The following is a 17160-nucleotide window of genomic DNA, read 5'->3' on the forward strand; positions in this document are numbered from 1 at the left end:
CAATGCAGACGGAATGTTTGGGTAGACTATTCTCGACTTCTTTCGCTTCGTTATTCCGCCGGAAAGAGGAGGAACCAAGCAGAAGTAACAGTCATTTAGGTGGTTGCTTGGCTCTCTCCACACCATTGGGACTGCAAACGGCATTGATGACCTTTTGCAATTCAACCACTGTGAAAGCTGTGTTGTACATGTAGCACAGCATATATGCGGAGCCCAAGGCTTGTCTTGGTCACCAACCTTGCATCCGAAGTAAAGATGATATGCCTTCTTCACTTGAGAATTGATACTTTTCTTCTGGTTGGCAAATGTCACTTCCCCACAAATATAGCAAAAATTGTCCGCGGTATTAACACACTTTCGAGGCATTACTGTTCTTTATTGTACGTAAATGGATAAAATAATAAGTTTTATGTAACAGTAGCTTGAACTGTCTCGCACAACGTCTAAAATATTTTAAATGCTGAACCTATCTGATTGGGCTTTATATAGTACACTGCTTACGTCAGCTTCAGCAGCCGCCTGGCATTAGTATAATAGGCCTACACATGTATAGTACACTGCTGACGTCAACTTACTTCAGCAGCCGCATGGCATTAGTATTGCATTGCATCAGAAAATGATGCAATCAACTGTGGATGATGTGAGCATGATGGTATTATGCAATGTTACATCATTATTCCGGATGTTGCTGCAGTCCTACTGGAGAAATTTACACAGTGAAACATAGAAAATGAGGTATATGAATATCTTCAAAACGAGAGCCAATACAAATTTTTCACGGTTATATTCGTGTTCGGCACACCAAAATACTACAGATTAGGGCCTTTTCAAGTCAGTAATGATTTCACTGTTGACCAGTGTAATTTGGAATTTAAAATTTTATATAATCGAAAACGATCAAATCATGAAATTACAGAAGTAAAATTTCCGAAAATCGGCCAGTCGCGAATAACTAATAACATAATTTCTCTCCATACATCACAGCATTTCTTCAATTTGAATCTGTTAAAAAGATGTCAGGAACATATCGTCTATGTTATAACAACATTAGTTTTTAGTTTTTTAGTACATTTAACATTTGAAATAAATACGAGGAAAGAGTATACAATCCGAATACAATAAGCGCAATAACAATAGACAAACGAAGGAAACAGAAACACTAGCGAGTGATTTTGTGAATGATATATCTTACTTTTAGATTGTGTGTGATAGATTTTCTCAAATACAAACTTCGTAGATGGTGAAAATTACATACATCTGAAATATTATAACATATATTTTGATACAGGTTTCTTTTTACGCACACCGTTTTGTTCTTCACTGTAAATTGTATGGAAGCACAGACTGTCACCTTGTTGTCTGAAGAAACAATTAATAATAAATTAGACAACGGATAATCATAATGGGGTCGTCTTTAGATTCTGAGAAGGGTTAATAATTTGTATGATTTTGTTTTTAAAAAATGAGCCACAAATGTGCCGAGTGCACTAATTCCCCCGAGTCTGAACCGTTCATGAAGGCCTAATAACGTTTAGCCATCTTCATTTCCATTTTGCAGGATGCAAAGGGCCTTAGTTGGCAGTGGTGTAACACTGTCTACAGACTCAATGCCGTATTTTGTTTTGAAATATTTAGTTTACTTCCTAGTAGCAGTAGATACTGTAGACGGTGTAAATATGCCCCAGGTATCCGTGAGGTCCAATTTTCTACTGTCTACGCGTTTAGTGTCAATTTTGTGTTCATCCACAGTTTTAATTGACCTTTCAGAATGATTTTGTAGTACTATGACCTGATTGCCAGTGATGAACCATTGTTTGCAGATTCCATGTTTTGGTCAAACGGTACGTCCGTCCTCAGTTTTAATTGATTGTTTGTACAGGTGTATTCTGTTGTTAACTGTTTGTGCAAATATGACCCGATTGCCAGCGACGAACCATTGTTAATAGATTTCACGTTTTGGTAAATAAAGTCGCGGTGTAACATGTAAAAATGATGGTTGGACAGAAGGGATTTATTTCCAAAAGTAGCAAAAATACTTGTTCAAATACGAAATACCTCCTACCCCCGGAAAAACATTAAAACATGTGCACGAAATAAGTCAAAGCGAAACAGTATGCATATTACTGGATCTACGTGGTTCGATTGCTTTAGAAAATGACTTGCTGGAGATGTCGAAGCCACCGCAAGCGGTGGTGCAGAGCGTACAAATTTAAATCAATCATAATCGGTGTGAATAATTAAGGCAGAAGAAATTATTTATAGTATAAAATCATCGCTTCAGGGAAATCTAGCGGACTAGAGCACACGAATCATTCTTGTATGACTCCCAGTTCGTTTTGCATTTCATTCATACAGTAGAGCTAAACTTATTTCAAAAGTGCAAAATAAATAATAAATACAAAACCTGCATACACGTTATCTTCAAAGTCGGAGATCAAACTATTTTGATGTGGCTTAAGAATACAAATCCCTATGTCGTGTCAAACTCGTTCTCTCCATCTATTCAAAGAAAACCTTATACGAAGTTTTGTGAAATGGAAAGCTTGTGGTACGATGAACTGACAAAGTTCCAAAGTATGCACTTGAATACAGCAAAGAGTAACTTTGCATCTTAATAAAAGAGTTGTAAAAATGGTACTAGCAGCTGCATCGCTTGGCGCTCAGCATTAAGAGGTTAGTGCTAGGACTGGTCGGCCTGATGTCACGATAATGAGACTGGGTACGACATGATGCCCCAGTGCTAGATATCACTATTAACTGCATCACTGCAAACATCTCAGCAGTATGACCGGGAAATTGTTGAAGCTATGTTACAAATCTCTCTCTCTCTCTCTCTCTATCACACACACACACATACAGATAAAGAGTCTATGGTCCCACAAACTAACTCGTGTTATGTAACACTTAATGATGTGAAGTAACAGCTGGTGACCCTTCTATTGCCCATAAGGACGGCACTACGTAACAATGATTTCCAATTATTGGAACCGAAAGTTTGGAATTATCTAACTCTAGCTTTGTATGCATAACATGGATTCCAAATAAAATCAACACAGACACAATGTTTAAAAATTTTAATGTTCATCAACATTGTATGCATCCAGCACTTATTATATTATCATTATAAATTCTTGACTATTTTACAAGATGTACAAGTATCTCACACTATCTACATTAGCCCTACACTATGTACTCAAGAGTTATACAGGTCGACCGTATTTACCCGTTATAACTCATACCCAAATTTGAATAGTGTAGACTCCGATCTGTGTCAAATAATATGCTGAAATATCAGGGTCTATCATATCTGTCCTACTTATCAAGCAAACAAACTCCATAGAACCTAAACTCCCAGTGCATTAAGAGATGGCAGCCTTGTGTCTACGCTGGTTAGAATTAGGTATGCGTTATATACAAGCAAATGTGGCACATGTTTGAACCCAAACAGTAATGAATAAAAGGTGTAAAATTTGCTACATCATATATTGTCAAATATGTATGGCCCAATTAACACTAATTAAGATCCAATACATAGTATATATCAGTAATTCTTAACTTATTAAACAAGCGGTATATGGTATGTAAGTATGTTACATGCCCTACTGAACCACACACTAACAATGTTCAAGGGCTAAGAATTATGGACCAATCATAAAGCTTGAGACAAAATCTATTTACTGTACTTGATACATAATAAATGTTAGACAAATTATCTAAGGAATATGGAATCTGATTGGAAGAAACGAGCCTGATTGGGATTATGCATAAAAATATAAAGATTAACTTGCCTGTAAATCAACCTGGATATTATAATTGCAATATGTTAAAAATATAGCAGGGAAATATCGCATTATGCTATATACAGAAATTATCTGTACAAGTATATATGTATATAACAGTAGTGCTATTCACACCTTCACATTAGGCCTGCAGACCAAAAACGGCTGGTTAAAAAAAAATTCTTATTACTGTATTGAAAATTTAAAAATAACCAGGATCCAAACTTACATAATTTATTAAATGTGAATTCCTCAGTATTAAGAATAAAGAATGTATGTATGTATGTATGTATGTATGTATATATATATGACATTGAAATGTTTCAGTATGATACAAATTCTAAAGGTCTTACAACAGTATTTATTTCAAGTGTACTGTAATGTTCATAATTTTAATACAATCTTGTAGAGTGCGATGTATGAGTCTATCTTATTGAAACATATTACATATAATTTTCTTAACTACCTATATTTTCAAATTGTGTGCTTACTGAATAAATATAATCAGAAAGCGAAAAGATTATTACAAGCTTATAACTTAAACAGATTAGAAGATTGAAGGTAATTCCATGTTAATTAGAAGATCCAATGCAACTCCATGGTAATTAGAAGATCCAATGTAATTCCATGGTAATTAGAAAGACCAATGTAATTCCATGGCAAACCATTGCCTCAAAATGTTCCTTAAAATATTCAACCCAGATCTATATATAATATTTTGACTTCTTTTACTTTCCAATGTCAAGCTTTTCTAATGTTGTACATTTCCAATGTCAAGCTTTTCTAATGTTGTACATTTCAGGATCATGTGTTACTGGCCTATGCTGCATAGACTCAATACACAAACCAATTTTACAACTGCATAACCAAAGAAACGATAGGAGGGGAGTAATCAATGGAAAAAACATGGAACTTTTCTTTTTCAAAGAGAATATATTTTGAAGCATAAAGACACCTGACCTAACTATAACGTATTAAAAAAAATGCAAATATTAAAACTGGAAGCACATTTTATAATATAGAGCAAAATCATATTCTTTCAATACACAGTTTACAATGTCAATATAGAGTAAAATCATTCAATTTACAACAGCAGTATAGAGCAAAATTGAATTCTTCCTGTAAACAGCTGAATATGGCGTTTAAAGTCTACAAGTAGATTATATTACAAGATAATATGAAGTTCCTTAGAATCATATGTACTAAAAATTTATCAGTTTTACAAAATGAATTAAATAATAATCCAATTAAACATGCTTTGGTGGCATGGCAGAATAATGCAATGGAAAATACTTAGATGGGAAATATCTATAATAATAGATAAATACATAAAACATCATCGTAATATCACATGCTACATGTAGAGATCTAATAAGAAATATCACAAAAAAGCTGGGTTATTTTACAGAAAATCTACACATATATGCAATCTAACACTACAATAATATCTGAAAAAAATAGGCACACATTTTGTGTCACATTTAGATCTCAAAGCACTTGTGTTCATTGAGAAATCAGTTCCTCAATGATTTACCAAAACTTAAATCCCCTCAATTTGTCAAATACAAAAAATGAATTTCTGAGCAGGCTTGCATAGAATCCCAAAAATGCCAATGCTGAAATTGTGTGAAAAAGTGAATAATTGCACCAAAAAGAAATGACCAGATTGGGAAATGAAATTGATGTATTCAACCTTTGATCACAAACACCACAAACCAGACATACAACACCACAAATCAGCCATACAAACACCAAAAATTAGACAAATACCAGATATTAGACATACATCACACAAATCAGCCATACAAACACCAAAAATTAGATAAATACCACAAATTAAACATACAACACCACAAATCAGCCATACAAACACCAAAAATTAGATAAATACCACAAATTAGACATACAAACCCTATATGTCATGCCATGTTTCAAAATCCCAAACAATTGCAGTGAAAAACAGACCAATGTTTTTGAAAAACCATCTGTTCCATTTGTACCTCTATCTATGGTATCTTTCCAACATCTGTCCCATTTGTACCGCTATCTATGGTATCTGTCCAACATCTGCACAGTACCAAACTAGCACTTTCCTGAATGAAAGTATGTCTCAAAAAAACCCATGTCTGGAGCCCTTCCATATTTTCCAAACAGATACTTTGAAATAAAAAAAGAGCATGCTTCTGAGATCTCACAAATTTTTTATCTACACATTATATATTCTTAAATTCATCTTTCTCAAGCTGACAAATGTAAATATATTGACCTAATTGGGCTATGTACAAAATGGCATAATTTACAATAATGCCCAGTGTTTCTATTTAGCTTTACATACAAAATGCACTTTGCTCCGTGAACCAGATTTAAATAACACAGAAATCAGGTCAGTTTTATGGAAGTATTTTTTCTTCCCACAATAAATTTTTAAAGATGATGATTCTGCATTAATTTTCTTATTGCATGTCATCTGTAAGTGGGAAAAAGGTAAAACATTCTTAACAAGACTAAGGCCTGTTTTTTGTTTAATTCAACATATTTTTATGAACTGGTGGCTTTACAGGACTCCACTCTATGAGAGTAAAATTCTCATGTATTTCAAAACAATTCAATAAATGAATAAATGTACTGAGAAAGATCAGAATTGAATTCCCTTTCTTATATATGGCAATGCATTAGGTTTCTACTAGTGTCGTATTATAAAAAATATCCGACTCGAAGACCCAACATCTCTCCTCAATTCCAATTATAAGACTGGTTCCATAATTAATTCTATGCAGACTGATACCTCAAGAACAAAGTGAGTATAAAGAAGAAACAAAACTGATCTTGGCCAATACATAAAGCCAAATTCAGCTCAAACTTTCAAAACAACTATATCTATGGAAATCTTAGAAGCAACGACTCAGAATTAGGGTAGTCAACGTTTTAGACAAAAACAATGCCTTAATCGCTACATGCACCTCACTGCAAACTGCTCACAGTTAGTACAAGTACATTCATACTTGTAACCAGTCAAGAATTTGTGAACACAATGACAATTTATTGAGCAGACAAAATGATTTCCTATACTACAATGATTGCAAATGCATGTATTTAAAAATACATGTCAAGCCATAACAAGAACATATCAACCAATATATGTATATACATAATAACAAATCAGCACATCAACATACGTGTCACCATCAATATTATCAACATCACCTTTAATTTATCAAGACCTCTCAAAGGAAAAATCCAATCAATATTATTTTACCTTGTTTGAAGCCTTTTAAAATAATTTGCAGGTTATGTATTCAAAAGTTGATATGGGCCGTTTACAGTAAAACCTACATGGGACAAAGCAAAAGCAGCTTTGAGTAGTCACCCTTAGATGTAATTCAGAGTTTTGTGTTTCTTTTAAATATCGAATCTTTGAGAAATAGGATTACCCTGGCATATAGTTTTAAAAATCTGCCTTCCTTTGGTACTATGTATATTTAAATGGAACAGCCATAATGTTAAATATCGTGATCTGTACCCTACAAATGAATATAGACACTCCTACCCCTAAATAGCCCCTAGCTATGAGAATAACTGCTCTATGAAGTCAAGGCAATGTGTATAAAAAAATGTTCATGATGCCAGAGACTTTAAAACTGGGCAAATATAATGATACAGAGGTTTTGCTGGGCAATGTGTCTAAACAACCAACATACCTATGACATATAGTAAATTAAATTTAACTGAAACACTTGACCAAATCCTGACATTGTTTAGTCAGTTGAAAATGACTGAACAGATACTGTAAATATTGTTTAGTCAGTTGAAAATGACTGAACAGGTACTGTAAATATTGTTTAGTCAGCAGAAAATGATTACATATATACTGTAAATCACAAACTGTTAGCATGCATGAACAATTTAGCAAACCTTGCAAGGAAGTGAACTTCACAAAAAATGTAAAATTGCTACAATTATATGAAAAATGCATGCATGACATTAATTCCAGAATTGGCTGCATGCAGAAGAAAACTTCTGAAACTGTTTTAACTGATGAAAAACATATGTTTCTTTAACGTCACAAACCAAGACCCCAAAGAATTTCCAGCAATAATGGATGGCTGAAAATATTCTGTAGGTTTTCTCTCACAGATAAGGAAGGCATAAGGAAAAGCATGCTTAGCTTCCCCTAGGGACTTTATAATTTCCAGCAGTCAGCTTTGATACAACGTCTGGTAATTCAGCAGGGGGAGGGAGGAAGAGGTATGTTTTGTTTTACATATAAAATATACCAAATATAACATAACAAATTTAAGAATTTTTCCTCTCAGAACAGATATGTTTTAACTTCAGAAAGTGTTTATGTCTAATTATTTTAATTAATTTATACATTGTATACATTGTTTGGAAGCCAGGAGTACCTCTGTTAGGATTCAAATCCCCTGAGGTACACAACTCAGAACGCCCCCTGTAAAAAACATCAAGTGGTACAAAAAAAACCTTCATGTGAAAAGTATGGAAACCATGTAATTTGCACGATTCCTTATTCATCATTAAAAATGCTAATAATAAACTTGATGTAAACTCCACTGCTTGTACATGAAACTGAACTGGTTGCATTTTTTGTTTCCTTTTTTGTTTTGGGCATTTTCTTTAAATTGTGCACTTATAATGTGCATATTTAACTGTGTCTGAAACAGAATTTTACTTTTCACATAATAAATAGTACCTACAAAGAATTTATCATGATTCTGATCCTCAATTTATTATCTGACATTTTACGCTAATGGGATAAAATTGAGAACTAAAGCAAAGGACACACAGAAATTAATCAACTTTTGAAAATTATTGCTAAGTTTCAAAATATGGGTACTAAGCATATTAATGATACTGCAAATATGAATATCATTGCCCACTCCATATTTCTCAAATTTGATGTTGTTAGTATTCTAAATTGAAAGACCTGCTAAATTTTCATGACATTAAAATCCTGTGATTTACAGTATGTTGACTCTGACAAGAAATAGTGTAAAGCTGATACTCTCATCAGTGAATATGATGTGGGTTACGACCCCTGTGACCATGACCTTTGACCTTGCCCCTTAATGATCACATACTATTTTCCTTTCATACTGAGACGAACCTAAAGCGGATCTGGTTATAATATTGATGAAGTTCCCACTGAAACACACAAAAAATCATTTAAAAAAAGAAAATAGTGGCAAAGCATGCCATTTTTCAGCACCCAAGCCCCTCTATTTCTGACACCCCTCCAACCCTCTGATTTATGATGTATTTCAAGTAAGCAAGACCCAACTTACCTCTTTATAATAAGGGCCTGACTATCAACAGATTACACTGACAGATCCTGATCTACATTTGTCATATACATGTAAAATACCATAAGGGTTACATCTTTAGCACTACTGTCATTAATAAAGACCCTCATTTGATGGCCCATATCTGACAGCGCATCTTGGTCTACAATGAGATATTTGTCATATACACCGCTCCCTCGATAACTCGCGCCCGGATAACTCGCGATCCCGCTTATAACGCGGTGTCCGTCTTGGCTCCCGATTTTTTCCAGACAAAATGTATTTAAAATATCTTTAAAATATGCTGAACATGAAAAAAATTACGATAAGAATTGATAAATTAAACCTTGATACATTGCTCGTTTTATCATCGAAAATGGTGATTAATGCCCGTAAAAATATAATCCATATTTTGCAATTTGCAAGTTCTAGAGAAGAATTAATTTCAGAGATCTCGAAAACGCTTAATTACGCGTATTTGGACGCCAATTTTTGATCTGGGACGCAGAAAATCACTGAGGCTGGAGTCCTCCGTACGCATGTAATAGGTGCGCGGGAAATTTCAAAGATTTGCCGGTCCTGTTTCAGCCACCTGCTTTGTGGGAAAATGTGTTGATCAGTTTACTGTGCTGATATTTACAATGACAGAATTCAGTGACTGAAAGACACTTTGATGTACTGTTGCTATTTCATAAGAGTACATTAAAAAAAAAAAGTACATGATGCAACAGCTAGGCGGCTAGTTCAAAGGCTTTGACTTGGCGGCCGAGTGAGAAAATATACTGATATTTAGTGATTAAATTCAGAGGCAGAAAGACCCAGTTTTAAAATCCTAGCGAGACCTCTTGTTTAAAGATATCATATATTATGTAAGTTTTTAGGATAAATAGTTGTCATTATACTGTAAATAAACAGTCTGGTGAAATAGCGATCAATGAAAACTTCTGGTAAATGTTAACAGGTGGCAACAGAGAATGAAATAAACACCAATTAAACGACTTCCTGTGTGAAAGTCACGTTCTAATCCTTTAATTCCGTTTCAGTGTAAACATTATAATCACAACATAGTCTGTTCATTGAAAACATGAAAAGAGTCAATCGACCGTCACATCGAAACCTGTGAGTACTTCTTTGAGAACCTAATTACATGTACATGCCGGCTTTGTTTTGATCAACAACTTGGGGAAGTGTTTGTTGCATTAAAAAAACAATCGATTACAAGAGACCTCGGGTGCTGGATTAAGGGTCTTGGAGCTGCCTTTGACGTAAAGCAAAACAGTAACAGAGACAACGACGACGATAGTGACTTCGAATGTTTCAGTGAAACTGATGTCATTAATGCCGAGGCTGTTTGGGAGAAATTAGTATAGACTCATGGTCCTGAGATGGGCGTTTCTCTTGGTGGAGGAGTGGATTTGTGCTGACAATGATTGCCCTACAGCCGAATACATGTCAGATGAAACTATAATTATTTCTATAGCGAACAAATTTGCAGCAGAAGACGATTCTAACTGGAGTAACACAAGTGTTGAAAGTGATGCAGACACAGATGTTGCACCCCCACCCCTCTGCACAGGAAGCAAATATTTTGATATTGCCATAAGGTGGCTGGAGACCCAAAATGTTGAGTACGTAAAGCTCATGCAGTTGAGAAATCTGAGGGATTTTGCTCGGCGGCAGAGAAACCAAGGAGTAACACACACCAAAAAAATTAACTGATTTTTCAAACAGTGAATTGATATTTGTCAAGCGTGGTACAAACGGCAAGTATTAACTTGTTCTAATTTACGTTGTTTTAAATTTGTAGACCAATTAAATATGTCAGTACTGATTAACTCGTTTTTTTTTGTTTTCCATTTTACTTCTATCGCATTCAAATCTATCTATCTATCTATCGTTCGATCGACACTGTTTCTCGAAAAGCGTCGATCTTTTGTGTATAAAAAACTTCTAATTTGGCTCAAATAATAAAACTAGAATGCATACAATTCAACATAAAACTTAGTGACGTAGTACACAATGTGTGAAGTGGTACACATGTTCAGCGAACGGAAACCACGTGGAATAATGTTTTCAATGTCAATATACGGTAATTTATCCTGAAATTTTTAATGTTGTCCTATGAGAAAATAATAAAGTACACCATTATGAAGAGATAATTATTAACAGTTAATCTCAGAACGATTATAAAGTGAGTATTCAACAGTATAATCTGCATACCCCTCCCCCCTTATTTTTCCGTTATGTCATCAATCACTTTATTGGTTTTGGGCTTATTTTATAGGTCCCTCGATAACTCGCCCCTCGCTTATAGTGCGGTCGATGTTTCTGGACCCCGATGTGCGCGAGTTATCGAGGGAGTGGTGTACATGTAAAATGAGGGTCACATATTCATCATCACTGTAACTGATACTTGCATTGCACCTGGCTATTAGTTCTGCACTGACCTTTAACCCCAATAAATTTCTTCAATTATGCCAGGATTAATCAAGCTATTGACTTTAACGAAACTCTTTTACATCAGGTCTTTTATATGACCTTGAGCATATACAAGGTTCAACTTTTCATAATGACGTAACGGCGTAAAATTGTTAAATGATAGAGATGACATAAATGAATAAGTTCACTGCTGAGCAGAGTTCTCTCCCCTCTCCCTCCACATGCACAAATGAAATAAGGCCATTGTAAGATTGTAGCTACACAAAATTAACCGGAACAAAATTTATACCACAAAGAAATCACATTACATAGGTATATATTCTTCCTTTGCTTCTTTTATCATTGCATGCCATGAAGTTTTTAGTTGTACTTGAAATCAATACCCTTCCTGACCTCCACTCACTGCAATGTGATGGGCTCAAAAATTCCATAAATATGACTTTATTTCCACTCTTGTGACTTCTCATAAACTGAAATACTGACAAACATATCCAAAATGAGGTCATTCAAATGTGAAAAGAAATCAATTAAGGCTTGGATTATACTAATTACCCTACGTACTTAAGTACTCTAGTCATCTGAAAGCAAATCAAGCAGTTTCTATATTATCAGATTTCTTAACAGTCCTGTGATGTTTTAAAGTGATAACAAATTATACTGGACTAAAATGCACAATCACCACATGTCGACTTTGTATTTTGTATTCTATTTATTTCTTGTATGGAGTCTGTGTTGGATCACATTTGTAACGTAAGCCAATCAGTAACAATTTAGAACTCAAAATGTTATAAAACTGTAAGCCACTTAACACGTGTAAAACTAACTGGATAGCCATGTACAAATGCAGATTTACAGTTTATGTTTAAGTTCAAATCCAGACAAAAGAAATTTAAGTCATAACTGAAGTCAGTCTTACATATCACCAAAATCGTCAATTTAACTCAAGTTATGTTGGTGAAATGCAGACTCAGTCCACTATGTTTTGAAGAAGAAAAAAACAATTTCTTTTCCTGTGACTCTTTTCTTTACATCTATCCTTCAAGTACTGCAGACAGACAGATTAACAGACATCCACCCAAATTAGAACAGTCCCACTTGCTGCTTGATCTTAGTTTGTTTCCAGGCTGGTAGAGCATAGAATTCATCTTTGCTCATTTCTATCACATCCTGTAAGTATGAATAGATATTCCCTTAATTTTATATAGAAAAATCTCTAAATATTGATGAAGATTCAAGAACATGTTAGCTGAATTTTGGAAAATGCACCCACAATTCCTGACGCTGAGGGTGGGAATTCTCAATCAAAGAATTAATTATATGCTTATTTATTAATCATTTTTAATCAGAAATAAAACGATCTAATCATATCAATGCTGAGTTTCTTCCAATTTTTTATTTTATGTTTTTAAAAAAGTTCTGTTGTAGAATTCGCAAGGAAAATGTTGTGTCATAAAGTACACTAATGTAGGTCACAGGATCTCCAGGGTTTCTAAATAGGAAATGTGTGTGTGTGTGCATATATATATATACATATATATATAAAAGAAAGAAGTTCAGAATAGAAATAAGAAGTTTTGAAAATGAAGTATTACCATGAATTCCTCATCAGATAGGTACCATTCTAATTTCAATGGATTAACTCCTTCAGGCAGAGGGCATTCTTGTAATTCAGCAAATGTGAAGCGGGTTTTGGAAACCCTCTTCAATAACTCTTCTACAAGTTCCTCTACTTCCTTCTTTCCATCCTGTATAATTTAAAGCAATACCAAGTGATGATTATATTGCAAATACAAATGTTTTCAAACTCTATACTAAAAGAATTCATCAATTTTAACCATTGTGAGAGAACGTTGCAGACATGATGTCTTAAAGAATGTATTATTACATAAATATTTCTGTTTGATTTTTGTTTTGATACAGATTTGTGGAAAATTTATATATACTTCTGGAAGAAAATCAAGTTCAGGGTACTTTTGCCTTCATTAACCCGTTAATTTTCATGTTCACCTATAGATTATGGAACTGAAAAAGCAGATGGCCATGAGTCATCATTTTTTGCACCAAGGGAAGGAACTCTGCAAGTATTATCCTACCTTAAGATTGCTCTCCCTTGCAGCATCATCCACTGTCCAGAAAGGGAAGAGATTAGTGAACTTCAGGGGCTCAAGACCACCATATACTACATAGGCTTTGCAGGGATTGCCTGGTTCCTTTTCTGGAATTGAATTAAAAAATCCAACATAAATGTACAGTCCTTTATTTAACACAATTCTCACATAATAAAGTTCATACACCAAATTTTGATCAAAATTAAACAACAAAATCCATTAATAAGCAAGCATCTTGATAACAGCATGCTCAAAGTCTACTGTCAAAACTTTTTCCATACTGAAAGCCTACTGTCAAAACTTTTTCCATGCTCAAAGTCTACTGTCAAAACTTTTTCCATACTCAAAGCCTAGTGTCAAAACTTTTTTCCATGCTCAAAGTCTACTGTCAAAACTTTTTCCATACTCAAAGCCTACTGTCAAAGCTTTTTTCCATAATCAAAGCTTATTGTCTAAGCCTGTTTTTCTTTTTATACCATTATCTACACACACACCTAATACCTAAATCAATTTTTTAAAATAAATGTTGTGGCTAAAACCTGTTTGCTAGGCTTTAGAATTGTTTGGATACTTCTCTGGCGATAGATGATTTTTTTGCTACAGATTTTCATTCAACAATTTCAACACAGTTCAATATATCTTTTTATTTTACTGTTTAAAATTGTATTCCTTGTTTATTGCTGATGTATGTAACTAATGTAATTTACCTCGACAATATGCAAGCGTTGTTTCTAATGCACATTTACGATCAATATTCAACCTAGCAACTGCAGAGCCTGTGTGAACATTCTCTTGTTCTTTATCTCCCTCGGGCCACCATCCCTGCCACAGATAGACCTCAAACCCACTATCCACCAGAAACAGACCTGAAATGATAATAATAATAATAATAATAATGAATTTAAAACAATGCCTTGATGGCAACAAAGTTCACCTGCATGCAAGAAATCACATAATAAAAAAACTCAAAATGACCTACTCTTGGTTCAATGCTGTAATAATAATAATAATAATAATAGTAATAACAATAATAATAATAATAATAAGTTCACCTGCATGCATGAACTTTCCTAAACAAAAATAAGTCATATTGACCTACATTTGGTACCATGCTGAAGCATCCTTGTTGCATTAGTTGTTGTTGTTGTGGGGTTTAACGCCATATTTCAGCACATGATAGGCTATGTACGTCAGCCAGTATCAATGGTGGAGGAAGAACCCTGGAAAACCCCGGGAAGAACCACCGACCCACGAGAAGCTACTGGTGAGCTTTCTCACATACCCACGTTAGCCAAATCCTAGACTTGAACCCACGCAGACAGAGGTGAGATGACAGTGATCCGTAACGGAAAGCGCTTTAGACCACTCAGCCACTCAGGGCCCCTTGTTGCATTAGTAAGAGGAACATACATGATCTTCACATGGACATCAAAATTGTATTCCTATGAATTTTAAAGTAAGTTTCACTGATATGTACATTTTGGCAGTCACTGGTTATTGTTCAGTTTCTGCCAGAAATGACAAGACTTCAATATGTTTCACCTTAAACCAAAACAACTTTAAGGTGAGTTTTAAAATTTCACACATGTGTACAGAACCGGATAAAATAACTAATGCCCTCCACTATCATGTTGGACAAAAATAACTAAATCAATCTGCAGAGTCAAAAACTGGGCCCAAAAATGTCGCTATTGCCCTTAGATGCAAACACAATATACATTCTAGTATAAACAAACACGATTCTAGGAGGTTCAAATGATACTACGTACCTGGTTGTGAAGCCTTATATAGGTCTGCCTGTATGACTGGGAAGGGAGAGAAATAATCACGTGTTCGGGACGGATTCAAAATTTCATGAACTTCAAAGACTCCTGATACACTAGTCATGTGGAATAATCTCAATGTATCTGTGAAAGACCTTGGATCTGAAAGAGAGACAATTACAGTTAATGAAATGTATGGTGAGGATGATGATAATGACGATGTTTTTTGTCATTATTATCTAATGACACTATAGGTGGTCTTAAAATATTTTGCAAATTCAGCATTGTTTGTGTAACTAGGCAACAGACATGAAAAGTAGGCAGAGCTGTTTCTTTTTTATTTTGTAGTTTTTAATCTGTATTTGTATTTGCATGTTTGGATTTGCATGTGTAAGTGGTTTTGTGTGTACATGTGTGCATTGTTTTGTGTTGTAGGTGTGATTTGGATGTGTATGCATGTACTTGTATGCATGTGTTTTTTATGTGTAGTTGTTTGCATGTGTTTGTGGTTTCTTTATGTAGGTTTTTGTGTTTATTGTAGTTTTGTACAAGTTTGAGTTGGGGTTTTGTGTCTTTTTGTGTGGTTTTGTGTGAGTAGGAGTGGGGTTTGTGTTTTCATGTGTGGTTTAGAGTGTATGTGTGTACTTTTTATCTACATGTAAATAACTTGTGCTCCAACTACTAATTTGTGCATCATTTAATGAAAAAGAATAGCTTTTCCTTTGGTATTAATTTTCATAATAATATAACACTGGACAACAAATTTTTACAAAAGTCATGTTACTGAAATAAAATTAGTCAATTCTTATCAATTTTTATGTGCTGAACACGAATATGACAGTCAAATTGCAAAATTGGCTCTAGTTTTTTTGTAATCTGCAAGAAATTAATGTTTACATAACGAAATGCATTCCAATAGTAAAAGGTCAACTGTAATAGCCTACCTATAAAAAATCAAGTCATTGACTACATCTTAGATTTCTTCGCCTGTCTCTTGTACAGCTGTTCGGGAGCATCTCTGAGGAGTGTCCAGCAGTAGTCAGCCAGCATTGTAGTGGACCATTTTCCCTGGTATCTTTGTTCCATTGTTGCGATATCTTGATGAAAACGTTCGCCGTGTTCATCACTAACAATACCACAGTTGCTAGGAAAGAAATCCAAATGGGAATGAAGGAAGTGAATCTTTAGAGACATATTGCAGCCAAGTTTCTTATACTTCATCAACATGTCTTCTACTAGTTCCTTATAGTTTTCTGCCCTAATATTTCCGAGGAAGTTTGTAGAAACTAGGCGAAAAGCATTCCATGCTTGTTTCGCGTCACCTTCCAGCAAGTTGTTGAACCGGTCATCTTTGAAAAGCTCTCGAATCTGAGGACCCACAAAAACTCCCTCTTTAATCTTTGCTTCGCTGAGTCGAGGGAATTTTTCATGCAGGTATCGGAATGCTGGCAAAGTCCGGTCAATGGCTTTCACGAAGTTCTTCATCAAACCTAGTTTGATGTGAAGGGGTGGTAGCAAGATTTTCTGAGCCTCAACCAGAGCTGGGTGTTGGATATTCTTCTCTCCAATGGCTACATTCTGCCTGTGAGTCCATTCCTTCCTCATGTAGTGCATTTCCCTTGCTCGGCTATCCCACTCGCATAAGAAACACATGTATTTTGTATATCCTTGCTGCAGTCCCATTAAAAGGGCAACTACCTTCAAATCACCACAGAGGTGCCAGCTGTACTTGTTATACTCAATGGAATTCAGTAGCTGCCTTAAGTTATCG

The 17160-nt window shown here is 34.7% G+C and overlaps 1 protein-coding gene across 8 annotated transcripts in view; it reads right to left on the reverse strand.

The window, feature by feature from the left end:
* Positions 1-3059: 3059 nt before the first annotated feature.
* The window catches only part of LOC149790167 (uncharacterized), a 332923-nt gene continuing 318822 nt past the window's right edge, over positions 3060-17160 (reverse strand). For all 8 annotated transcript variants that reach the window (XM_089972151.1, XM_089972152.1, XM_089972150.1 and 5 more), the window contains 5 exons: positions 15396-15551; positions 14334-14492; positions 13612-13733; positions 13111-13263; positions 3060-12685 (listed from right to left, as the gene is read on the reverse strand). In XM_089972151.1, coding sequence (XP_089828277.1) covers positions 12599-12685; positions 13111-13263; positions 13612-13733; positions 14334-14492; positions 15396-15551 — 677 coding nt within the window. In that variant the 3' untranslated portion in view covers positions 3060-12598. The remainder of the gene's footprint in view (positions 12686-13110; positions 13264-13611; positions 13734-14333; positions 14493-15395; positions 15552-17160) is intronic.

This window comes from Sinohyriopsis cumingii, chromosome 10 (genome assembly GCF_028554795.1).
Source record: "Sinohyriopsis cumingii isolate HCF-2022 chromosome 10, ASM2855479v2, whole genome shotgun sequence".
NCBI lineage: Eukaryota > Metazoa > Mollusca > Bivalvia > Unionida > Unionidae > Sinohyriopsis > Sinohyriopsis cumingii.